The sequence below is a fragment of the Mustela erminea genome, chromosome 9, assembly GCF_009829155.1.
Source record: "Mustela erminea isolate mMusErm1 chromosome 9, mMusErm1.Pri, whole genome shotgun sequence".
Classification (NCBI taxonomy): Eukaryota; Metazoa; Chordata; class Mammalia; order Carnivora; family Mustelidae; genus Mustela; species Mustela erminea.
Window position 1 is genome coordinate 58,602,201 of NC_045622.1, and position 26,566 is coordinate 58,628,766.

The following is a 26,566-nucleotide window of genomic DNA, read 5'->3' on the forward strand; positions in this document are numbered from 1 at the left end:
TTTGATGTATGATTTTACTGTGTTTGTGGTGATGCTATCATGTGTGTTTGCATATGTCCAAACTCATTAAAATGAATACATTAAATATATGCACTTTTTTTCTTGTTTTATTTTTTATGCACGTTTTTGTATAAGTACATCACAATAAAGTTGAAAAAATTAGAATAAATGTGGTTTTCTAAATCAGCTTAAAATTTTACTTTTGAAAAGGAAATTAAATATTAACAAATACTCAATCTTCTAATGATTTTCTCACTACCTTAGCCATACAATATAGCTATGTTCAGAAGAGAATCTCCTTATCCATTTGTTTTCCAAAACTTCTTCACTCTGCAATCCATTGTCATCAGGGAATAGGCAATTTCTTGAAGGAGAGACCAACATTCAGCATACCAAATGGTCCCTGTTACCAGTCTCAAAACGTTGTGGGAAAAAAACAAAAACCAAAAACCAAACAAATGTTGTGACTGTGGCAGCAATTTTCATGGAGATGTTCAGGCTTTCCTGGAACTTGCTGTATTCTGGAGTCTTTCATCTTCTCAGATTGCTTACTCCATTCCCTTAGGCTTTGGCACTGAATTAACCTTTTCTATGCACTTCTGTTCTTGTCTGAACTATTTTTTTCTCATATTAAAATTACTTGCTGAATCAAGGATAATTTTAAAAAATACTTTAAAGTGCAAAAAGAAAATTAAAATACCACAAATCTCATGATTGATTTGTAATTATTAGCATTTAGATGTAGTCCCAGAATCTTTTTCTATGCATATGTATTTTTTTCTTAAAGATTTTGGTGTTTTTGTTTTGTTTTGTTTTGTTTTGAGACAGAGAAAGGGAGGGAGAGAGGCAGACAGAGTGCAAGTACAAGCAGGGGGTATGGCAGGCAGGGGAGATGCAGGCTTCCTGCTGAGTAAGGAGCCTGATATGGGGCTTGCTCCCAGTATCCCTGGATACTCGAGCAGAAGGCAGCTGCCAAACTGACTGAGTCACCTACGCATCCCTGTATTTCTTTTAGAGTTGGTTTCAGCCATATGGATGGATGTCATATTATATCTGGAACATTGTTCACATCGTTACATGCTCTTTGCAAATATATTAGTTACATGATACATGATGATCTTCAATTGATTATTGTTCATTTAGATCAATATATATATTTTCCTGTTTTTGTTTTTATAAATAATGGATCTATATATTTCTTTGTGCTTCCCCCCCGACCAAATTCTATTTTTATAAAGAGGTTCCAAGATGGGGAAAATACATACTTTATAACTGTTTTGGTGGAAAGCTTTAATCTTTTTTTTAACAAATCATAAGAACTTAGACTTCTCCTGGTAGGGTAAAAGTCATTTTCAGTGGTTTGTGGAAGATGGTATTCTGTTCAAATCTTCACTAATTTGAATGGTGGACATAATTTTTACTGTTTCCTTGTGATGATGAAGATTGATCAAATCAGTATTTATGATCAATCACATGTCATAGAGAGCTCTTGTTCTGGGCATTTTGAAAATTGTTCATTTCGTTCTGGAGGTTTGCTAACCTCAGGATCTGTTGTTCACAGAGAAGACTTAGTGTTAATAGGCGATGGTCCCAGATTAGTGGGGCAGTGGGGTTGGTTGTGCTGCTGAGACCCTTAGCTCAGGGAATTTTTCTACAACATCCTTGAATAACCCTGTCCCTGATCTGCTTGGTTCTAACTCCATAGATGATGGGGTTGAGCATGGGAGGTACCAGGAGGTAGAGATTAGCGAACATGACATGTACCACTCGGGGCACATGATGTCCAAAGCGGTGGGTGAGGAAGGTAAAGAGGGCTGGGATATAAAAAGCCAAGATGACACAGATATGGGAAGCACACGTGCCAAAAGCCTTGAGTCGGGCCTCCTCAGAGGGCAACCTCAGAACAGTTTTCAAAATCATCACATAAGATATACTAATGACAATTATGTCAAAGGCAGCCAAAGAGAAGGCCACAAAGAGCCCATATGCACGGTTGACTCTAGTATCTGCACACACCAGCTTTAGCACAGCCATGTGCTCACAGTATGACTGGGGAATGACATGGTTGGTGCAGAAGGGCATCCTGGACACCATGAAGCAGAAGGGACTCACCCACAGCAACCCTCTCATCATCACAGCTGCCCCCAGTTTACCCACCACAGCTGGGGTCAGGACAGTAGAGTGGTGCAGTGGGAAGCAGATAGCCACATAACGGTCCAAGGCCATAGCCATGAGCAACCCAGACTCCACAGAAGAGAAGGCATGGATGAAGAACACCTGGATGAGGCAGGCATGGTATTCAATCTCATGAGCATGAAACCAGAGTATAGCCAGCATTTTAGGTTGGGTGGAAGAGGACAGGGTCAGGTCAGTGACAGCCAGCATGGCTAGGAACAGGTACATGGGCTCATGCAGCGTGTGGTCAGTTCGGACTATATGAAGGACAATGATATTGCCAACTACAGCCACAAGATACATGGCACAGAGAGGGAAGGCAATCCAAAACTGGTAATTCTCAAGTCCTGGGATCCCGAGTAGGATGAAGGACACAGGATGCAAAGAGTTGTTCCCTGAGGCCAGCATCACGGGATGGTTAGTTTGTTCTCCTTTGCGAAGGTAATCTACTCCTTGTTGGTGATGATGAAATAAGTAATTATTATTATTTTTAATATTTGAAAGTTTCAAGTGAATCAAAGGGCAGTAGGGCTTAATGGTAAACTGGAAGAATTTCAACTGTTCTAATAAAAAAATTTTGCGACGTAAAGTGATGCTCCTCTTTATTCCTCATTGATGTTTATGCCATTCAAAATGGGATGGAAACCTACTACAAGTGTGATTTTTGTCAAAGAATCAATATTTTCCTTGAAAGTAGAATCTGCTGACGGAATCTGTCCTGACAAATAATGTCAGTAATAGTCCTTCCTGCCCTTGTATTCTTCAGAATAAACTGACTTATTTAACGTTTCCCATAGGTTCTTTTCAAGCTTTTGTTTAAGCCCCTTAGGCCAAGGTCACCACATTGGAAAACACTTTGGCCTAAAATCTCATAGCAAGGTATGTAGTGATGTTGAGTTAGCTTTGATTGTAGGAGTTACTGGGAGAATTGGGCTGGAGGATAGGTGACAGATGATTGTACACCTGTAATTAATTCTATTATCTATGATGTATCGCCTCCTAGACTAGGGGCCAACAAACTCATTTGAGTAAAAGGTCAGATCACACATATTTTAGGTTTTATGTGCTGTACAGTCTGTGTTGCAACTAGTCAGTTTAGCCCCTGTAGCCTGAGAACAGCCACAGTCAGTACAGGAATGTGTGAGTGTGACTACATCCCAATCCAATTTTATTTGTAAAGACAGGGTGCAAGCTGCACCCTGCAGGCTATGGTTTTCTAAATCCTGTCCTGATGATTGATTTTCATGAGGTGATCCTTGAATAGTACACTATCCTAGCACCTCTGTGCTTAGCACAGAATAGAGGTTTAATAAATATTTGCTGGATCAAATAAATTGGAACAATACTTTATTCAGAACAAATAAATTGTTCAGTGGCAATGGACTTTTTAACGGATTAGCCATATCTTAAAATCCTTGGAGGAAAGTTTTATTTTTTATTTTATTTTAAAGATTATATTTATTTATTTGAGAGAAAGTATGTGTGTGAGAGAGAGAGCAAGAAGAGGGAGCTGTAGAGGGAGAGGGAGTAGCAGGCTCCTGGCTGAGCACAGAGCTCAATGTAGAGCTCGATGTCAGGAACCAGAAATCATGACCTGAGCCAAAGACAGCAGCTTAGCTGACTAAGCCACTCAGATGTCGCTGGAGGAACCTTTTAAACACTGCTTTGGCACCATGGCTACAAGAGTGTTATACATAGTTCTCATACTAGGGTCTGCTGTGCTGGCCAGTGAAAGACCTGAATATGCTCTTCTGCCTCTACTTGTTTTACACGGTGCTCTTGTTTTATCCCTCTGGTGACTAACACCTACCCAGGACTGATGACACAAATGCTTACCTGGTTCTTGCTAGGCACCTTTTCACTATTTCCTCACAGTTGACTGAGCCTTTGAGTCTCTGCCATAACAGAAACACACAGATAAGAAGAGTCTTTTCAGATCTCCCATAACAAATCAGCTGTTGGGACTAACGAATGTTTCATTCCACCAGATCTAATAGTTCCTATAAAGGGTTTCCTTGAGATCCCAAAGAAACCTAATCTCTTTCTGATTTTCCCAAGCTTTATAACATTATGAGAGAAATGGAGCTCAGACTTTACAAATCTTGCTCTTCACTGAAAAAATTACTATGCTACCTTGATAATAGGTGTAGGTTTGCTCAAAACAAATACTCCTATCCAGGGTGTGGTGAAAATTCAGAGAAACACTTATCTGGGGTCCAACCCTCTTTTGTTATCCCCTCCTGCCTGGCTTGTTCTTCCATTTTTATGTGCTTTTTGAACCAGAGTCTTCCTTTCCCTCTCCCTTCTGCCTCCTGAATGTCACTCTCCAGTTGTGAGGACATGGTCATTGAGGCTCATGGGCATCTGGAAAACATCCTTAGATCATCCTCATTCTTGCACTGGGCACTGGTGAAGATGCCGGCTAAATGTACAGTTTCTCAAAGTACCTAATAATCTCTTTGATCAATGTGGAAGACATTGCTATTATGTATATATAACACCAGAAGCATTTACACTGTATTCTTTTTAACTCTCACAAAGTTTCTTCCCATGAAACTTAATGACAAACCCACCTGTTTGCCATATTCCTTTTGGAGTGGTGACTCTTCTCAGGTGGTGACCTGGGGTCCAAGTCTGAAGTAGGAGATGGGAGCTCTTGACAGGTGCCTTTCTTTCTTCTCTATACCTACAAGCCCATAGAATCTGGTGTCCTCATTCTCATCAATTCCCTTGCCTCTTTTCCACTTAGATTTATGCACTCAGCCTGTGCAGATTACAAGCCTGTGAAGGTTACAAGACATGTGGATTGGACAGGGAGTTGATCAATCTTGGATCATTTTGTGAAGTGTGTGAGGTTTTCTGTAATATTTCTGAGGGAGGCACAGGTTATCAACTTGCTCCTCAGGAATATGACGTAAAGAGTAATTTCCCTTCCTGCCCAACATTCCTTCCCCCTCTCCCTGACTTTAAACATGTCCTGTCCCTGCTGTCTGTGGCCTAGACTTCTTGTGAGAGTACTAGGTACTGAAAGAAGAAATTAATTCATCTTTTTCAACCTTGTAGGTAATGTGATCATACAGTGAACATCAGATAATACAGTGAACGTCAGAGTCAATTTTTCTGTTCTCCAAAGTATAATCTACTTGAGAGGACATGGCATAGTTTTGTTGAAGAAAATATGTTTCCAAGAACAATGTTCTCACACTGATGTGGCTCAGCTTTCATCTGTGAGAGTGTGGTTTGAGTCCAGTGCTGGTACCACTGGCTCTATTGGCCTTCAATCACTCCACCATTATGTGGAGATTGTTATGTCTATCAGGCTAACTGTGTTGTTTAAGTCTGAAATTGGAAAGCATAAAATGGGCTGAGATCTTGCTAAAGAATTATTTCAGGTATATTTACCATTTTCTCATGTTGGGTTGTCTAAAACCAAGGGATAGAGCAATCATGCCAGAGCAGGGGAGGGTTCAGATCCAGTGTCCTTCATGGAGGGATTGTGTGTAGAGACAACCTTTGTATTTTTCTAGAATTTCCCTGGAGGACAGAGTGTGAGCTGTGAAACTTCTCTGCATCATAGAAGGAAATCCATCCATCAGGGATCTCTGGATGTGGAGCCCTCAGTAAGTCAAGTCATTCTATACAGTTTATTGCATTGTTTTGTAGCTTCCTGGAGTTTCTGTGAGTCCTGCTGTTCTCTGAGAAGGGCAGAGGTGACTGGGAGCTGGGAACCATTCACCTTGAGCTCCGCTTCCTCTCTGACCCTGAGCATCTGTATCTGGCTCCTGTGATTCAGCTTTTAGCAGAGACTGTAGATTAGGACCTATTTAAAGACCTGCTTAAGCCTGGCCTTTTCCTTCCCCAGGCATTAATTCTCCCCCTCCTGTTAGGCTGCCTACCCTACCTCAATCTCTGGTTTCCTCTGAGACTACAGACTAAAAGCTGGAAGCATTAACCCCTAACTACCCTCAGTCCTCTGTGTACACGAAAGCAAAGGCTGAGGAATTGAGTGCATGGCCAAGATTGTGTGTTGTTGAGAATAATCAGTTGTGAGCTTATCTGTATGTATGTATTTTTTGTTAGTCAAAGGTATTTACAAGTCAAGAGATATTTTATATAATGTGGAAGTGTGTTAATATGTTTGTTGGTGTGTGTATTTGAGAGCTATGTTAATGAACATGTGTGTAAGGACTGGGTTTAATGTGAATATGAGTATATGTGTATAACCTTGTGTGTTTACACAGGTGTGAGTAACCCTTTGCATTAAGTATATATATTTAATATGATAACTTGGCTCTTAGAGTAGAGGGGCACAGTATACATGTGCTTTGTGAAGGCTATGCTGAGTTCCAAAGCAGATCGTGTGAAATGATAAATCAGTGTGTATATAGATTGGTATAATAAAACCCTCCTGGTACTAGAGAGTATCAGAGTTCACTTGCATGTAGATAATTAATATTACATTTCTACTAATTTATCATTTTTCTACCTCCCATTGTTAGTTTCAGTTCATTGTTGCTTTTGAGGAAATTTAACTAAAGAAAAGAAAATCAATAGTATTTACAGGAAGCTCAGAAATGCTGCAATCCTCTTAAGCCCAATGAGCTACTCATTACTTGAAGATGTCAATTTTTCTAAAAGGTATAATCTAGGACACAAAACTATCTTTCCTTAGTTAAATACTTCTTACTCTCCTTCCAATTTTGACCATCCCTTCATATATTTTGTATCTTATATCAGAGGATTTTGTGAGGGGAGAAGATGGAGGGTATTTGGAAATTATATTGTTTGGAGGAAAGACTAGTCACTAAAATTTGCTTCAGTTCTGTTTTCTTGAACCTCTTGCAATCTTATGATTTTAGTAATCTGCCTTGGAGGACTTAAGGATCTGAGCTTGTACAAGAAATCTTAGAATCCATTTCAAGTCTAGAAATAGTAGATCATAATACTGGAAGTAACTCGTACATGTAAACCAGGACAAATGGAGGAAGACTTAAGAGATGGCATTAAAGGAGTGAAGGTTATTATGAGGTAGTCCAAATTTACTCTGGAAGGGTAACAGAAGGCTATAAGCTTTCATAATGACTGTCTTAAATCAGGAATCTAAAGGAAGAAGGCTTCTCTCCAGAACACAGATTCCTTAAGAGGGAATCTAAGAAAATGTCCCAACTCAGTTGATTATTCTCTTTTTTTCAGTTACCACACTTTACATTATCTAACAAAAATATTACTTTATACTCTCATTAATAACCTTCCTTCTTCTGCCCACATAACACAACCCCTTTACTCTAGCTCTACTGATCACATACAATTTCTTGGTGTCTCAGGTGCCATCATACTTCGTTGCCCTCACAGTGCCATGTTCTGGGTGCCTGACAGCTCTTTCCACCTTTATTTGTTTCACATGCTTTTTAGTCTAAGTAGTCACTTCCTCTAAGGATTTTTTGAATCTCCACTATGATTAGGATATTTTCTTTAGTGACCATATAATTTTGTGATACTACTTCTTTTTTTTTTTAATTTTATTTGCTTATTTATTTGAGAGAGAGGGAGAATGAGTGAGAAAGGGCAGAGGGAGAGGGAGAGAATCTCCAGCATGCTGAGGACAGAGCCCCATGAGGGTCCCAGTCTCACGACCCTGAGATCATCACCTGAAGCAGAAGGCAAGAGTTAGATGCCCAACTGACTGAGCCACCCAGGTGCCCCTGTGATACTACTTTTTATTCATTATTGTTATTTTATTTAGTTTCATGTGCTGGCCACTAGACTATATAAACTAATTGAGAGGCCAAGGATATTTCTTGGGGGACCTTGTGCTACCACGACTAAGGAAAGCCCAGTATTACTAATATTATTTATTAAAATATTGCAGAAAGGAAGGAAGAAAGACTAACTTTATCCATGTCTTGTATCGTCAGACTGGCTAGTCTGTGTTTGGAAGAAGCCTCAGGAAAGCTTTGCAGATTTGTTTGGTTTTCACACTATGTATGGTGGGGCTCAGCCCTGGGGGAAATAGGAAATGGAAATTTTACATCAGTATATGGACATAGGGAGGAGCATTATGACCAAAGCGATGGACCAAAGCCAAAATGATCCAAGGTATGTAGAAAATGACAACAGCACCCACAAGAGAGACACAGGTGCCAAAAGTCTTTTGCCTCTCCTCTGGGGAGGCAATGCTGGGGATGGACTTTATGATGTTGAGCACATTGGAGAGAAAATGGAGGGGATATTTATATCTGATGTCAGAATGAGAACAACAAAGCCACAGATGCTATTAATCTTGATACTTGAGCAAGAACACTTAATCACATCAGGTTGGTAACAATAGGACTGGGAAAGCACATTAGGACCGCAGAAGGATAACTGCTTAAGGAGCAGGAGCAAGGGCATCAGGTAGACCAGCATTTGTACAAAAATCAATAGGCCAGCTTTGATGGTTCTAGAGTTGGTTAGAACCATAGCATACCTTAAGGTGTTGCAGATAACAGTAAGGCAGTCAAAAGCCATGGCCAAAAGTACAGAGGATTTCATGAGGGTAAATCCAAGGCAAAAAGAACATCTGAACAATGCAGTCTTCTTGGCTGATGATCCTGGCATTGAACCAGGGGATGCTCAGTGTTGTGGGAAAAGAAGAAATAGTGATACCCAAGACAGTGTTGGAGAGCATAGAGAGGAAATAGTACATGGGCTTGTGAAGGCTGGAGTCTGTGATCACCACACACAGGATAGTGCTGTTTCCCAAGAGGAAAGAGGGCAACCCCACAGAGGCAGCAAAAAGGGATGGAAAACCAGATGTGAAAATCTTCTAGTCCTGGAACACCAGTCAAGAAGAAAGTTGGAGGAGTGGGGTTATGAATGGACAACTTGCTGGACTGCATGAGGTGGCACTCGCCTTCAGGACATTCCTGCAATGACACGTTTTGCTGAGTCAAAGCTACTGTCTGTCAGGCCTCTGAATACTTGTTTTAATTATTCTACATCATGTAATCCTTACAGCTACTTTAGAGTTTACTCTTATCTATCATCTTCATTTTACAGAAAAGCAGACAGAAAGGTTCAGCCAAGCTAAGTTAATTCATTGAATACACGTAAAGGGTAAGTCTTTCTGACACAAAGCTATCACTTTTCCTACCATACCATGCTTAGCACATGCTAGGAGCATCAGGGCTGAAACTAGGGTGAGGTAATTAAGACATTTGTCTTGGGCATGTTGAAGAGACTGTCTTTATTTCATTGGATATTCTTTCCTGCTTTGTCGAAGATTAGTTGACCATAGATCTGAGGGTCTATTTCTGGGCTCTCTATTCTGTTCCATTGATCTATGTGTCTGTTTTTATGCCAGTACCATACTGTCTTGATGATGACCGTTTTGTAATAGAGCTTGAAGTCCGGAATTGTGATGCCACCAACTTTGGCTTTCTTTTTCAATATTCCTCTGACTATTCAAGGTCTTTTCTGATTCCATACAAATTTTAGGATTATTTGTTCCATTTCTTTGAAAAAAAAAAAAAAAGGATGGGATTTTGATAGGGATTGCATTAGTGTGTAGATTGCTTTAGGACATGTTCACCATATTTATTCTTCCAATCCATGAGCATGGAACATTTTTCCTTTTCTTTGTGTCTTCCTCAATTTCTTTCATGAGTACTATAAGTTTTCTGAGTACAGATTCTTTGCCTCTTTGGTTAGGTTTATTCCTAGGTATCTTATGGTTTTTGGGTGCAATTGTAAATGGGATTGACTCCTTAATTTCTCTTTCTTCTGTCTTGTTGTTGGTGTAAAGAAATGCAACTGATTGCTGTGCATTGATTTTATATCCTGACACTTTACTGAATTCCTGTACACATCTAGCAGATTTAGAGTGGAGTCCTTTGGGTTTTCCACATATAGTATCATATCATCTGCAAAGAGTGATAGTTTGATTTCTTCTTTGCTGATTTGGATGCCTTTGATTTCTTTCTGTTGTCTGATTGATGAGGCTAGGACTTCTAGTACTATGTTGAATAGCAGTGGTGATAATGGACATCCCTGCCATGAAACAGGAACATTCTTGCTTGGATATTAGCCACATCATCCTTGCTGGGGACGAAGCCTACTGACGGGAAAGGAAGCAGTGTAACTGAGTGAAACAAAGGCCAGCACAGGGACAGATTTGTTACATACATCATCTAATATTCTTAATTTAGCACCTTGTTCCTTTTGTTCTGTATTAAAAGGAGGACTCAGTAAACAGAAGGAAGTAAGCACATAGTAAATATTTTTCCATAAATTAAGGAAGGAAAAAAAAAATCGAAGACCAAAAGAAAGCATGAAAGCAAGTCATCAATAAATAGAATTTTTTTGGCATTTGCCAAAGAACTATCATTGTTGTATTTTTTATATTTTTGAGCACCTACCGTATACTGTATTTTATGGCTTACTTCTTCCATTTGTGGCTGTTTTAATTAACAAATTTATTTTAAAGAATTATGTTGGGTATTTACCCTGTGCTACCCTGTTCTGACACTGAGGCTTAATAATGAGGCCAACAGATACCCTAAATATACTTAAATGTACTTGGTCTTGGACCTGAAAGTAAACAGGAAATAAACAAGAGAGTCGGAGGAAGAGAGGAGGTGCAAGCGAAAGGTGTGCATGGTCAAGACTCTGAAGGCGAAGGAACTGAAAGAAGGCTTGTTGCTGGAGCCTAGGAAAGCACGCATTTCATCTTTATTCTACAACAATAGAGAACAGCAGAGGGATTTAATCACAAAGGGACATGAACACATCTGTAAGCTAAAATGCTCATTGTTGTTCGTTGGATAACAAATGAGAACGCAGAGGGTTAAGCATGGCATATCTCTCTCACCACTTTCTTAGCACAAATTGAAGCTCAGGTTACTATTAATTTTTTCAGGGTTGTTGGAGAAATGCTTGACACATGTCACTGCATAAGTTTAGGGTATATAGCATGATGGTTTGACTTACATACATTGTGAAATGACTATAATGGGTTTTGTTAACATCCACCATCTCCTATAGATACAATAAAAAGAAGAACATATGCTCCTTTTGGTGAGAACTCTTAGGATTGACTCTTTCAGAACTTGCTTACATAGCATATGGCAGTGTTAGCTATAGTCATCATGTTGTGAACATCCTAGAAGTTCCTTATCTTGTAATTGGAAGTTTGTGCTTTTTGACGACCTTCCCCCAGTCCCTCCTCCCCATACCTCATGTAATCTGGCAACCACAAATCTCACCTCTTTTTCTAGGAGGGGGATAAAGCAAAAGTTCATGATTCTTAGAGATATATTTAAAAATTTTTTAAATGTAAAAAGCTATCATACCATTTTTCTACTTAATGTTTGTGTTTATTTCAATGCCATTGGTACTTGATTTTAATGCGATGACTTATAAAAACACATTGATTTATTAATATGTTTTACGAAAAGAAAAATCATACAATGGTTATATATGTTGATTATGAAATACATTCTTAATTCATACACTTTAAATGTAAAAGCAAATTCAGGTGAATGTTTTAGAAACAAAGTTACTCTTCTTTGGTTGCAAATGAAGAAATGGTCCTTTATCTAAATTCGATAATAACTGCGCTGACACTTGCAGATGCAGTCATCTTCACTCTTCACTGCACATTAGCATCCACTGGGAAGCTGGGACTTTTGGGCTTGAGTTCTACGTGATTTTGATGTAGAGGAAGGATAGAAAATTCCTCTTGAAGGTAACAGTCCTAGGATAGAATTCTAGGGATATCCCATCCTGATTTTTCAAAAAAAAAAAAATCAGGATTTAGAATTCCTTATTAGGAATTTCTGGAAAACTCGATAAACCTCTCTTGCTCCCCCATTCTTTTTTTTTTTTTCTTTCTTTTTAAAATTAAATTAATTTATTTATTTTCAGAAAAACAGTATTCATTATTTTTTCACCACACCCAGTGCTCATGCAATCCATGCCCTCTATAATACTCACCACCTGATACCCCAACCTCCCACCCCCTGCCACTTCAAACCCTCAGATGGTTTTTCAGAGTCCATAGTCTCTCATGATTTACCTCCCCTGCCAATTTACCCCAACTCCCTTCACCTCTCTAACACCTCTTGTGCTCCATGATATTTGTTATGCTCCACAAATAAGTGAAACCATATGATAGTTGACCCTCTCTGCTTGACTTATTTCACTCAGCATAATCTCTTCCAGTCCCGTCCATGTTGCTACAAAGTTGGGCATTCATCCTTTCTGATGGAGGCATAACACTCCATAGTGTATATGGACCACATCTTCCTTATCCATTCATCTGTTGAAGGGCATCTTGGTTCTTTCCATAGTTTGGCGACCGTGGCAATTGCTTCTATAAACATTGGGGTACAGATGGCCCTTCTTTTCATGACATCTGTATCTTTGGGGTAAATACCCAGGAGTGCAATGGCAGGGTCATAGGGAAGTTCTATTTTTTAATTTCTTGAGGAATCTCCACACTGTTCTCCAAAGAGGCTGCACCAACTTGTATTCCCACAAACAGTGGAAGAGGGTTCCCCTTTCTCCACATCCTCTCCAACACATGTTGTTTCCTGTTTTGTTAATTTTGGCCATTCTAACTGGTGTAAGGTGATATCTCAATGTGGTTTTAATTTGAATCTCCCTGAGGGCTAGTGATGATGAACATTTTTTCATGTGTCTGATAGCCATTTGTATGTCTTCATTGGAGAAGTGTCTGTTCATATCTTCTGCCTATTTTTTGATATGATTGTCTGTTTTGTGTGTGTTGAGTTTGAGGAGTTCTTCATAGATCCCGGATATCAACCTTTTGTCTGTACTGTCATTTGCAAATCTCTTCTCCCATTCTGTGGGTTGCCTCTTTGTTTTTTTGACTGTTTCCTTTGTTGTGCAGAAGCTTTTGATTTTGATGAAGTCCCAAAAGTTTATTTTCGCTTTTGTTTCCTTTGCCTTTGGAGACATATCTTGAAAGAAGTTGCTGTGGCTGACATCGAAGAGATCACTGCCTATGTTCTCCTCTAGGATTCTGATGGATTCCTGTCTCACGTTGAGGTCTTTTATTCATTTTGAGTTTATCTTTGTGTATGGTGTAACAGAATGGTCAAGTTTCATTCTTCTACTTATAGCTATCCAGTTTTCCCAGCACCATTTATTGAAGAGACTGTCTTTTTCCACTGTATATGTTTTCCTGTTTTGTCGAAGATTAATTGACCATAGAGTTGAGGGTCCACATCTGGGCTCTCTACTCTGTTCCATTGGTCTATGTGTCTGTTTTTATGCCAGTACCATGCTGTGGTGATCACAGCTTTGTAATAAAGCTTGAAATCAGGTAACGTGATGCCCTAGCTTTACTTTTGTTTTTCAACATTTCCTTAGTGATTCGGGATATCTTCTGATTCCATACAAATTTTTGGATTATTTGCTCCAGCTCTTTGAACAATACAGGTGGAATTTTGATCAGAATGGCATTAAAAGTATAAATTGCTCTAGGCAGTATGGACATTTTAACAATGTTTATTCTTCCAATCCAAGAGCATGGAATGGTCTTCCATCTTTTTGTGTCTTCTTCAATTTCTTTCATGAGTGTTCTGTAGTTCCTCAAGTACAGATCCTTTACCTCTTTGGTTAGGTTTATTCCCAGGTATCTTATGGTTCTTGGTGCTATAGTAAATGGAATCGATTCTCTAATTTCCCTTTCTGTATTTTAATTGTTAGTGTATAAGGAAGCCACTGATTTCTGCACATTGACTTTGTATCCTGCCATGTTGCTGAATTGCTGTATGAGTTCTATTAGTTTGGGGGTGGAGTCTTTTGGGTTTTCCATATAAAGAATCATGTCATCTGCGAAGAGAGAGAGTTGGACTTCTTCATTGCCAATTTGGATACCTTTTATTTCTCTTTGTTGTCTGATTGCTGTTGCTAGGACTTCTAATACTATGTTGAACAAGAGTGGTGAAAGTGGGCATCCTTGTCTTATTCCTGATCTCAACGGGAAGGCTGCAAGCTTTTTCCCATTGGGGATGATATTTGCTGTGGGTCTTTCATAGATAGATTTGATTATTCCCTGCATATTCTCAGATCAAAATGCTTTGAAACTGGAGCTCAATCACAAGGAAAAGTTCTGAAGGAACTCAAACACCTGGAAGCTAAAGACCACCTTGCTTAAAAATGCTTGGATCAACCAGGAGATCAAAGAAAAACTGAAACAATTCATGGAAACCAATGAGAATGAGGACACTTTAGTCCAAAACCTATGGGATTCAGCAAAGGCAGTCCTAAGGGGGAAATACATAGCCATCCAAGCCTCCCTCAAAAAAAATAGAAAAATCCAGAACACAGCAGCTGTCTCTACACCTTAAAGAACTGGAGAATCAACAACAAATCAAACCAACTCCACACATAAGAATTGAAATCATCAAGATTAGAGCTGAGATCAATGAGGTAGAAACCAGAGATACAGTAGAATGTATCAATGAAATTAGAAGCTGGTTTTTTGAAAGAATCAATAAGATCGATAAACTACTGGCCACACTAATCCAAAAGAAAAGAGAGAAAGCCCAAATTCATAAAATTATGAACGAAAAGGGAGAGATCACAACGAACACCAAGGAAGTAGAAACAATCATCAGAAGTTATTATCAACAGTTATATGCCAATAAGCTTAGCAACCTAGATGAAATGGATGCATTCCTGGAAAACTATAAACTCCCAAAATTGAACCAGGAAGAAATTGACAACCTGAATAGACCGATATCTAATAACGAGATTGAAGCAGTGATCAAAAACCTCCCAAAAAACAAGATCCCAGGACCTGACGGATTCCCTGGGGAATTCTACCAAACTTTCAAAGAAGAAAGAACACCTATTCTCCTGAAGCTGTTTCAAAAAATTGAAGCAGAAGGAACACTTCCAGACTCTTTCTACGAAGCCGGCATTACCCTGATCCCCAAACCACGCAAAGACCCTACCAAAAAGGAGAATTTCAGACCAATATCACTGATGAATATGGATGCTAAGATTCTCAACAAGATCCTAGCCAAAAGGATCCAACAGCACATTAAAAAGATTATCCACCATGACCAGGTGGGATTCATCTGGGGTACAAGGATGGTTCAACATTCGCAAATCAATCAATGTGATAGAACAAATTAATATGAGAAGAGAGAAGAACCAGGTGGTCCTCTCAATTGATGCAGAAAAAGCATTTGACAAAATCCAGCATCCGTTGTTCCCGCATTCTTAAGTGAAGGGAAGGTATAGTAATTGCATTTACTGAGCACCAACGTGCTGAATTTTCTCAGCGATTCCCATAGCTGCCTGCAAGTAAGCAGCAGTATCTTCACTTCCAATGCTGAAAGATGAAGAATCAAAAAGTTAAGTATCCTGTCAAATTTTATGTAGGTAGTATCAGAGGTAAAATTGGAACATAGATTTGTCTAAAGATTCTAAAATGTTTGCCCAGGTTGAAAAGTGAATGGCAAGGTTTTATTATTAAGTAAACATTTTGTGGAAGTGTAACATACATTCCAGTGCACCACTCATAACTGTCCAGCTTCGATTTTCACATTCGAACACACTGGTTTGACCACAACCCGGTTAAGGAAACAAAACATTACTAGCACCCAAAGCCACCTTTCCAGATCGTTTAATCCTTTTTCCTCTCTCCTCAGAGGCAACCCCTTTCCAGATTTCTATCAAAACACATTAATGTTGCCTGTTTCTGCAGTGTAAGTAAATGGATTAGTGCTATATTTAAATGTAATCTTTCTATCTGGTTTTTAGTTTTTATTTTTATTTTATAGTTTAGGTTTGTGGATTTCATCCACATAGTTACATTTGATTATAGGGCTTTCATTTTCATTGCTTTTCATGTCATTCATTCATGTTTTTACCCCATGGCTATACATCACCTCAATTAATTTATCTATTTGGTTTTTACTGGGTATTTGGTGGTGTTCCTGGTTTTGTTTTCTATTGCTGATAATTCTGCTGCAAGCATCATTTTCCTTGGCATTCAGGAAACATATGCATGCACTGCCCGTGGTTGCAAGCCTGAGAGAGAAATTGTTGGGTTAAGCACTAGTAGACATGACCAAGAAGTTTTCCAGTTACAGCCATTTGCCCCTGCAGTAACAGGGTAAAGTAGTTGATTTTTTAAATTTTCTTTATTTATTTGACAGGCAGAGATCACAAGTAGGCAGAGAGGCAGGCAGAGAGAGAGAGGAAGAAGCAGGCTCCCTGCTAAGCAAAGAGCTTCATGGGGGGCTCGATCCCAGGACCCTGGGATCATGACCTAAGCCGAAGGCAAAGGCTTTAACCCCCTGAGCCACCCAGGTGCCCCTAAAGTAGTTGATTTAATTCACATTTGTTCTCTATAGGTGGGATTGCTGTGTTTTTTGTTTGTTTGTTTGTTTGTTTTAGTCTTTCTGGTGGATGTATTGGTAACTTGTTAACTTTTTAAATTTGTTTTATTGTATTTTTTTTCAGTGTTCCAAAATTCATTGTTTATGCACTACACCCAGTGCCCCATACCATACATGTCCTCCTTAATACCCACCATCAGTCTCACCCAATCCCCCATTAATTTGCATCTTCTTTGGGAGTAATCAGGTAGAAGCTCTGATAAGTTTCATCTTGTTGGGATACCTCCTTTTAGGAAATGCCTTTCCAAACTTTGTTTCTGTAATGGCAAGCTTAATTTTCTGTAAGAAATACTTGCAAACAATTCAAATGACACCATTAGAATGGTGGGCAAAGCAAAGAGAGAGGTGCCACTTGTAACTTATTCCCACAATAGAAAGTTTATTGTTTCTGTGGTTGTTGACCAAAAGCCTGACCTTCCCAAGTCTTTTTTTTATTTTCTGTCCAGTGGTGTTCTTTTGTTCTCATGACTCATTTCCATATGGCTGTCCATAGATCAGTAGCAGTTACTGAAGTAAGCATTCTTTTGCCATCACCATGGAATCCCTTTGAGTACTTGACAAATGACTAAGGTTGCTTTGAGGTTTTCTGTTGTGTCCTATGCCTGGTAGTATACATCCTTTGGTTTTCTTCTTCTGTAATAGTGCCTTGGTATTCTAGATCTGTCATGTTTCCATGTAAATGTGAGCATAACTTCCACAGGAAAACCTCCTAGGAGTTGATTGAGATTGAATAAGATCCGTTGACCTTTTTTGGAAGAACCTCTCTATTTAAAACAAAGATCCTTGTAATTCCTGAAAGTGATAAATCCCTGTATTTGTATATCTTTGTAATTTTTCCAGCTGGGTTTAATGATTTTCCAAGTGAGACCTCTCACAAAGTTTTTTGATGTATTCCAAGTTGTATGACTTTTGATGTTATTTTATTATATGATATCAGGTGAGAACTTCATTTTCTAATGAATGGTTAATACATAGAAATACAATTGATGTGGCCCCTGGGTGGTTCATTCAGTACAGCATCTACCTTTGGCTCAGGTCATGATCCCAGAGTCCTGGGAGGGAGCCCAAACTGAACTCCCTGTTTAGGGGGGAGTCTGCTTCTCCTTCTGCACTTCCCCTCATGTTCATACCTATGTGTTCTCTCTATCTCTCTCAAATAAATAAAAATGTAAACTTTTGAAAAATGAAATTCACTTGGTATTTTAATATTGTTCTTTTATTGTTATGTTGCTTAATAATACTAATCACTAATAATCACTCACGTCAATTATCTTATCTAATGCTATGCCTGTTTGTTCTGTCTGATTATGTAAACACAAAATCATGTCATCTGTAAATAATTTGTTTTGATTCCTTCACAATGTTACCGCCCTTTACTTTTCTTGCCTTCTTGTACTAAGGACTTTGATGCTAGGTTAAGTAAAATAGCGATGGTGGGCATCATCACCCTGTGCCCAGACTCAGAGAGAATATTTTGACCATTTCTACATTAATCATAGTTTTTGCTGAGGAAGTTTCTGTCCAGTTTATCCAGTTAACATGAATATCTATTGGAATTCATCAATTTTATTCAAATTTACTACAGATTCACATAGTTGTTTCTTTCTATTCTACTAATGGGTGAAATACATTAAATGATTGTTCTATATTCTTGGTGGATTATTTTAAATAATATTTTATTTGTTAATTTGGCTCCTATGTTAATGAGAGATTTGATTTCATTTTTTCTTGTTTTGCAGTACCCTTTTAAGGTTTTGGGCCTCACAAAATAGTTAGGAAATGTTCTTTTTTCTCTCACTCTAGAGCCCTCATTTAAATCTCTGCCTTAGTGTTCATCTGTTCTCTGTGTGTATGCATATCTCTGTGTTCAGATTTCCATGTTTTATACTCCTTTACTAGTCATTTTGGATTAGGGCTCACCAGAATGACCTCATTTAAAGTGGACTACCTCTGTAAATACAGTACTGCAAATGAAATCACATTCTGAGGTACTCCAACACATCTTTATCTGGGGCATGGGGTTCACAGTTCAACTAATAACATGAAGTGGTTTTGAAATGGAAGGCACCGGTAGGGGCACTGAGCAATGAGAGTGAAGCCATTCTGGGTGTATGGTATGAAAGCAATGGGAGAAGAAGCAGAGCACTGAGATATCCAGGGACAGAATGACACAAATGTGAGAGGCATGTGTGCCAACTACTTTGGGCAGGACTTCTCCCCAGGGCAGCTACTGCATGGCCTACAGTATCATAACACATGGTGTAGTAATGACTCATCTATCCAATCCAACCACGGAGGCCGTAAGATCCCACAGATATGGTCTGGTGTCAGCATTTGCCAGTTTTAGCAGAGCCACATGCTCACAGTAGGTCTTAGGGGTGATGTGGCTGAGGCAGAAGGGCTACCAGGATATCAGGAAGAAATAGGGGCTCTTGAGGAGTATGCTTTGTGGTATCATAGTTTTTCCCTGTTTAGCTGCCAATGACTGGAGCAAAACGAGCATGGCGGGTTGGAAACCAGATTGGCACATCTATTAGGCAAATGCATGTGGCCGCCACTGACCGACAGAGGGAAAAATGGCTGAAGCAGACCAGCATAGTAGAGGCAGTTGTAGTAGTTCATTTTATGGGCTTGCAACCAATAAAATGGACAACCTCTTAGGTGAGGATGAAATTAGAGGACCTCTTATTATGGAAGCTAGCAATACATGATGTGCAGGTCACATCAAAGAAGGGAGTTGTTTTTCACAACAGCAATAGTATAGCTGATAGAGATCAGGAAAGAGATATAGAACTGAGAATCCTCCTGCCTTGGAAAGTCGCAGAAAGTGGGTGGGAGCCAGCCCCTAGTGGTGGCTCCTGAAGGTAACTGCTATTGGGGAAGGGACCTACCTTCTGAAGGGACTAACCAAGTCATAATCACATGCTGTTTTTGAGAAGTCTGGGAACTGTGAGAGCCGAATGATCAGAAAATTGTCTTAATAAGAACCCATATATCATATGTGATAAATATACCTATTCCTCTGAAACTAAGTTAAAAAACATTGAGTTATAATGAGTTTGGCCTATGGCAGTGGTTATAAATCACAGGCCCAGATTTATAGAATGAAGAATAAACATCACAAACATTAAGGTTCCAAATGGAAGGGGGTCACAGTAAAAGCTGTGTTGATCCTCATCCTTTTCTTCTCAGAAAAGTCAATTGCATCTAAAGAAAGAAATAACTTTTTCATAATCCTTATGGGCGTATCTGAAATTCTGACCTTTATACAGATTTAATTAAGGTAACTTTGAAAAATGAAGAGAAGGGTAAAAGGAAGGAGGTTGTGAGGTTATGATTTATACTGAGAAATAAATATGTATTAGTTCTTTGACCCCTTTTCTGACACAAAACTCCTAAAACTGTTGGAATTTCCTAGATGATAAGAGCAATTAGATGTCTTTTGTGGTGTTAATGAGATGACCTTAGGTCCCCACCCAAGGACAGAGGCTGGTTGTCAGAAGAACCAACCTTGGATTAGAGAATTGGAACTTTTAGTTCCACCCAGACCTCCACAAAGCAAGAAGGGTGAGGGGCGGGAGGTTGAACCTGTTGCCAGGGGCCAATGACTTAAGCAATCAATCATGGGTATGTAATGGAGCCTCCATAAAAATCCCAGGAGGACAAGGTTCCCAGAGATTCTCTGTTGGTGAACAACATATGGAGACTGGGGAGCACAGCATAAAGGAGAGGGCATAAAAGTTCCATGCCCTTTCCCAATCCCTTGCCCTAGGTATTTCTTCCACCTGGCTGTTCCTGCATTATATCTTTATAATAAACTGATAATGTAAGAAGTAAAATGTTTCTCTGAGTTCTGTGAGTTGCCCTAGTAAATTAATCAAGCCCAAGGAGTGGGTCATGGGAACCTCTGATTTATAGCCAGTTGGTTAGGAGCATGGGTAACAAGGACCTGTTCTTGTGACTGGTGTCTGAAGTGGGGTAGGAGGTCTACTCTTGTAGGATTGAACCCTTAAATTGTGGAATCTGATGCTAGCTCCTGAAGGGAACTGTAGGTTATACCAGGTTGGGTCCCAAGAATTGCTCTTTGGTGTGGAGTATCCCCATACACATGGGAATTTTGTCTCAGAATACTCATTTGGAGGGAGAGAGACAGACAAAGAAGGAGAGAGACCTAGTTCATCAGAGTCTTGCCCATCCTTCTCCTTGTGTTGCATGGTAGACTGGGTAGGACTCTGCCCAACCCATCACAAGGACATTGCAGAGCTGGTGGGAGTCAGGGTGTTGGAGGAGTGAAGGAGGCTTAGTCTTATTACAGGAAAAGAATTCAAGGACTGAGCAGACACAGTGGTTGTTTGGTGTTTAAGTGAAGAGTTTATGAAAGAGAGAGCACACTCTGGAGCTGTGAGAGTGGGAAGTTCAAGGGACAGGTATGCAACTCAGGGTTTTGGTTTCTGTCTTTTATTGAGAGTTGTTGACTAGGGGGTGGAATATTTATTTCTTGGGGTGGGGGTTAATGCCTTTTCTCCCTTAGTTTGTCAGGGTCTCTGGCCTTCTTTTCTTGGGCCTACCTGGTTTGATCTGACTTGTTGTGGAGAGCTGCCATGGCAGGCCTCTGACTTTTCCCATAGTGGCCATGATTTGTCCTTTGCTGGCCTCTAGGTATCCTTTTAAAGCTTAGCTAACTACTCTAGAACTGACCCCAGACACCATAGATTGGCTCTGAGTAATGTTTAAAACCCAGGAGAAGTTGAGCTGCTTTTTTCAGTTCTGCCTGGCCTCTCCTAGTCAGTAGGTCACCTAGAGGTGTGTGCTCCCCAAGAGAAGAGAGGCCCTGTGATGACTGTCCATCTCACAAGTGGGAAATCCAATTCCTCACTCAAAGTACTCCCTTGATAGTTTTGGGAAATGAGTACAGACATGCTGGAGTTACTTACAGAACTGATGTCCTGGACCCACTGCCCACTGGTTCTTCGGGTTGTAATGAAGGCAATCGTCTGTTTTCAGTGATTCAGAATATTGAAGGATACTTCTAATCATGACAGAGCTGCTTGGCTTAAGGAATCAGTTTTCCTATTGGAGGTGGGATTGTAGGCATTCAGTGTGCTTCTTTTGCTGATTTCTCACTAACTACGTTCTCTGATTGCCAGTCTGTCTTGTTCTCTATGCTATTCCCATCCTCTTAGAGAATATTTGGAGCAACATAGTTGCCTAATAGATATTTCTTGAATAGCAATGTCTAATGTTCCAAATATTTTCTATTTATTAATAAAAAGAAGTGAATGAGGGATGAATTATTGCTTATATATGAAATTTGTCTTCTTTGACAAACATCCTCCAGAGTTCCTATGGGTAAAATGCAATGCTTTAGGACTGAAAAGTGTGGTATTTTATTTGCATGGAATGAGGCTGAAATGGATCTGCACTTGCCATCTTGTGGTCAGCAGTGGAATTATTGTGACAGTGGTACTAAGCACATCTAATCATTTAATCCTTCATTCCTGAAGGTTTTTTTTTTGTTGTTGTTGTTTTGTTTTGTTTTTGTTTGTTTGTTTGTTTGTTTGTTTTTCTTTGTAGTGAGCCTGGTTTGGGGACAGAATAGTGAGCACCAAAAACTAATGATATATTTTATGGTGACTAACATAACACAATACCAAAAAAAAAAAAAGAAAAAAAAAGAAAAAAAGAAAGAAAAGAATAAGGTGCACCTGTGCTGTACTTTTATGGAAGTTATATTCCAGACAGAGGAACAGATGGTGAATAAGTAATTTAAATAATTACACATTGTGTTTAGAGAGGGAGGAAATAAAATATTTGTGTTGAGTGAAAATTATAGGGGGGAGAACTGGTTGAGATTCATAGGTTAAGAAACACCTCACCCATAAGGAGGCTATTAGTTGAAATGTAAAGGATGTCGAGAGGAATATAGAATGTTCTAGAAAATAACAACTGGGGGAAGTGGGAAGATTTAGAGTAAAGCTCTAGACAGATGAGAAGTGGATATGTTTGGAAGAAGGCTAAAAGGGTTGAAGCAAAAGAAAAAGGTAACAATTGGTATGGTACCAATACCTCAATAGGTACACTGAAAAAATAGAATATACTACTCAGCAGTAATAGGAAATGACCTGCTTATCTTACATGCAACAGTAGGGCTCAGTCTGAAAATCTATACTGAGTGAAAGACTCCAGACTCAATGTATTATTTATTCCTTCATTCATAAACGCGCTAGTGAGAGAAAAGTCAGTCTATAGTGAAAGATGTCAGAACAGGGTTTGCCTGGTTGGGATGGAGAGGGGGATGATTGACTCCAGGGAGGCAAGAGAACCTTTTATGAAGTGAGGGCAATGTTCTATGTCTTAATCAGGCTGGTAGCTACAGAGGCATGCATCTGTCAGAACTCTTCAAGTGTGTGAAAACACATGTTTTATGTCACAAGTTAAACAGCAACAGAGCTGATTTTAAAAAGAAAAAGAGGGACTCACAATAATTAACTGATTTGCTGACAACAGATCACAGCCCCTTTACGTAGCTAATATCTGGGAATCTTGAAAATGCTCCTTCAGAATACCCATACATTTCTTGGGACACTTTTAGACTCCTTTTGCTGTTTCTGCTGGGAGAATCAAACACGTTCCCAATTCTCTTCAAGCATCTTCTTCTGATGTTGGCTTTAGTAACATTTGAGCCCGAGTTCTAGAACCTTCTTCACTATTGGCATTGACAGGAGCGTGGTGGAGAACGATACATACACAAATGCAGTAATTGTGATGGATGATTCTACTGTGTTTGTGGTGATGCTATCATGTGTGTTTGCATATGTCCAAACTCATCAAAATGAATACATTAAATATATGCCAGTTTTTATATAAGTACACCACGATAAAGTAGAAAAAAATCAGAAAAAATTGTGGCTTTCTAAAACACCTTAACAATTTACTTTTGAAAAGGAAATTAAATATTAACAAATAATCTCCATATGACTTTCTCATTACTTTTAACCATACAATATAGCTATGTTCAGAAGAGAATCTCCTTTTCCATTTGTTTTCCAAAACTTCTTCACTCTGCAATCCATTGTCATGAGGAAATAGGCAATTTCTGAAAGGAGAGACCAACAAATCCTTCCTGTTACCAGTGTCAATACATGATTCTGGCAGCAATTTTCATGGAGAGATGTTCAAGCTTTTCTGGGACATGCTGTATTCTGGAGTCCTTCATCTTCTCAGATTGCCTACTCATTCCCCTAGGCTTTGGCACTGAATTAACCTTTCCTGTACACTTCTGTTCTTGTCTGAGTTACTTTTTTCTCATATTAAAATGGCATGCTCAATCAAGGGTAATTTTTACAACTATGTGAAAGTACAAAATGAAAACTAAAATACCATAAATCTGAGTACTCTCTGTTGCTATTGTTAGCATTTTGATGTTTTCCAAATCTTTTTCTATGTATATGTATTTCTTTTTAGAATTGGTTTCAGCCTTATGGACAGATGTCACTTTTCCTTTTTATTTATTATTTTATCTTGATCATCCTTACATCGTTACATGCTCTTTGCAAATATATTAGTTACATGATACATGATATGCAACTGCTCATTCTTCATCTGGGTCTTATACATCAATATGTGTAAGTTTCCCTGTTTTTTTTTTTTAAGATTTATTTATTTATCTGACAGACAGAAATCATAAGTAGGCAGAGAGGCAGGCGGGGGGGGGGGGGCGGGGAGCAGGCTCACTGATGAGCAGAGAGCCAGATGTGGGGCTTGATCCCAGGACTCTGGGATCATGACCCGAGCTGAAGGCAGAGGCCTCAACCCACTGAGCCACCCAGGTGCCCCCCCTGTTTTTGTTTTTATAAATAATGAATCTCTGCATGCCTTTGTACTGTTTTTCTTCCCCTCAAATTCTACTTGTACAAAGAGATTCCAAGATGGGAAAAATACATGTATTTTATAACTGTTTTGGTGGAAGTTGTAATCTGCTTTTAAAAAAGCATAGGAACTTAGACTTTCCTATTAGGGTAAAAATCATTTTCACTGTAGTGGTCTGTGGAAGATCTTCACTAATTTGAATGGTGGACATATTTTTTACAGTTTTCTTGTGATGAAGATTAGTCAAGTCGGTATTTATGACCAGTCACATCTCTCAGAGAGCTCATGTTCTGGGCATCTTGAAAATTGTTCCTTTTGTTCTGGAGGGTTGCTAACCTCTTATTCACAGAGATGACTTATTATTATTAGTATGTTCAGTTAACCAGCTTATAGTACATCATAAGTTTTTGTTGTGTTGCTCAGTGATTCATTAGTTGCATATAAAGCTCATCCCAGAGTGTGCCCTTCTTAATACCCATCACTTGGTTACCCCATTCTCCCACCTACCTCCCTCCTGTATCCCTCAGGTTCCTGGAATCCAGAGCCTTTCATGGTTTGTCTCCCCTGATTTCTTCCCATTCAATTTCCCTCCTTTGCCCTGTGGTCCTCCATTCTATTCCTTGTATTCCATGTATGAGTGAAGCCATATGATAATTGTCTTTCCCTGCTTGATTTATTTCACTTAGCATAATTCCTTCCATTTCCATCAATGTCAATGGTACGTATTCATCCTTTCTGACAGATGAAGAATATTCTATTGTATATATGTACCACATCTTGTTTATTCATTTGTCTCCCAGAGATGACTTTGTGATAATATGCAATGATCCCAGATCAGTGGAGCGGTGGGGTTGGTTGTGATGCCATGACCCTTGGCTCAGGGATATTTTCCACAACATCCTTGAATAACCCTGTCCCTGATCTGCTTGGTTCTAACTCCATAGATGATGGGGTTGAGCATAGGAGGTACCAGGAGGTAGAGATTAGCGAACATGACATGTACCACTCGGGGCACATGATGTCCAAAGTGGTGGGTGAGGAAGGTAAAGAGGGCTGGGATATAAAGAGCCAAGATGACACAGATATGGGAAGCACACGTGCCAAAAGCCTTGAGTCGGGCCTCCTCAGAGGGCAACCTCAGAACAGTTCTCAAAATCATCACATAAGATATACTAATGACAGTTATGTCAAAGCAAATAACAGAGAAGGCCACAAAGAGCCCATATGCACGATTGACTCTAGTATCTGCACACACCAGCTTTAGCACAGCCATGTGCTCACAGTATGACTGGGGAATGACATGGTTGGTGCAGAAGGGCATCCTGGACACCATGAAGCAGAAGGGACTCACCCACAGCAACCCTCTCATCATCACAGCTGCCCCCAGTTTTCCCACCACAGCTGGGGTCAGGACAGTAGAGTGGTGCAGTGGGAAGCAGATAGCCACATAACGGTCCAAGGCCATTGCCATGAGCAACCCAGACTCCACAGAAGAGAAGGCATGGATGAAGAACACCTGGATGAGGCAGGCATGGTATTCAATCTCATGAGCATGAAACCAGAGTATAGCCAGCATTTTAGGTTGGGTGGAAGAGGACAGGGCCAGGTCAGTGACAGCCAGCATGGCTAGGAACAGGTACATGGGCTCATGCAGAGTGTGGTCAGTTCGGATTATATGAAGAACAATGATATTGCCAACTATAGCCACAAGATACATGGCACAGAGAGGGAAGGCAATCCAAAACTGGTAATTCTCAAGTCCTGGGATCCCAAGTAGGATGAAGGACACAGGATGCAAAGAGATGTTCCCTGAGGCCAGCATCACGGGATGGTTAACTTATTCTCCATTGTGAAGGTAATCTACTCTCTAGTTGATAGGAATCAAGAAGTAATTATTAATATTTTAAATATTTTGGAAGTTTCAACTGAATCACAGTAGGGCTTAATAGTAAACTGGAAGAATTTCAACTGTTTTAATAAAAATTTTTTGCAACATAAAGTGATGCTCCTTTTTATTCCTCATTCATATTTATGTCATTCAAAATGGGATCAAAGCATACTAGCTGCAAATGTGATTTTTGTTGAAGAATCAGTATTTTCCT

The 26,566-nt window shown here is 39.5% G+C and overlaps 2 protein-coding genes and 1 pseudogene across 2 annotated transcripts; all 3 read right to left on the reverse strand.

Moving 5' to 3' along the window:
* Nucleotides 1-1,638: 1,638 nt before the first annotated feature.
* LOC116600298 (olfactory receptor 52R1-like) lies at nt 1,639-2,583 on the reverse strand. The gene has a single exon (XM_032360460.1). It carries the CDS (start codon nt 2,581-2,583, stop codon nt 1,639-1,641), a length of 945 nt encoding a protein of 314 aa, XP_032216351.1.
* Nucleotides 2,584-8,200: 5,617 nt separating this feature from the next.
* On the reverse strand, nt 8,201-18,036 carry LOC116599755 (annotated as a pseudogene).
* Nucleotides 18,037-25,341: 7,305 nt separating this feature from the next.
* Nucleotides 25,342-26,295, reverse strand: LOC116600299 (olfactory receptor 52R1-like). The gene has a single exon (XM_032360461.1). It carries the CDS (start codon nt 26,284-26,286, stop codon nt 25,342-25,344), a length of 945 nt encoding a protein of 314 aa, XP_032216352.1. The 5' UTR covers nt 26,287-26,295.
* Nucleotides 26,296-26,566: the final 271 nt, after the last annotated feature.

Coding starts and splice junctions, on each gene's coding strand:
- LOC116600298 (XM_032360460.1), bottom strand. CDS start 2,583: ATGCTGGCCTCAGGGAACAACTCTTTGCATCCTGTGTCCTTCATCCTA.
- LOC116600299 (XM_032360461.1), bottom strand. CDS start 26,286: ATGCTGGCCTCAGGGAACATCTCTTTGCATCCTGTGTCCTTCATCCTA.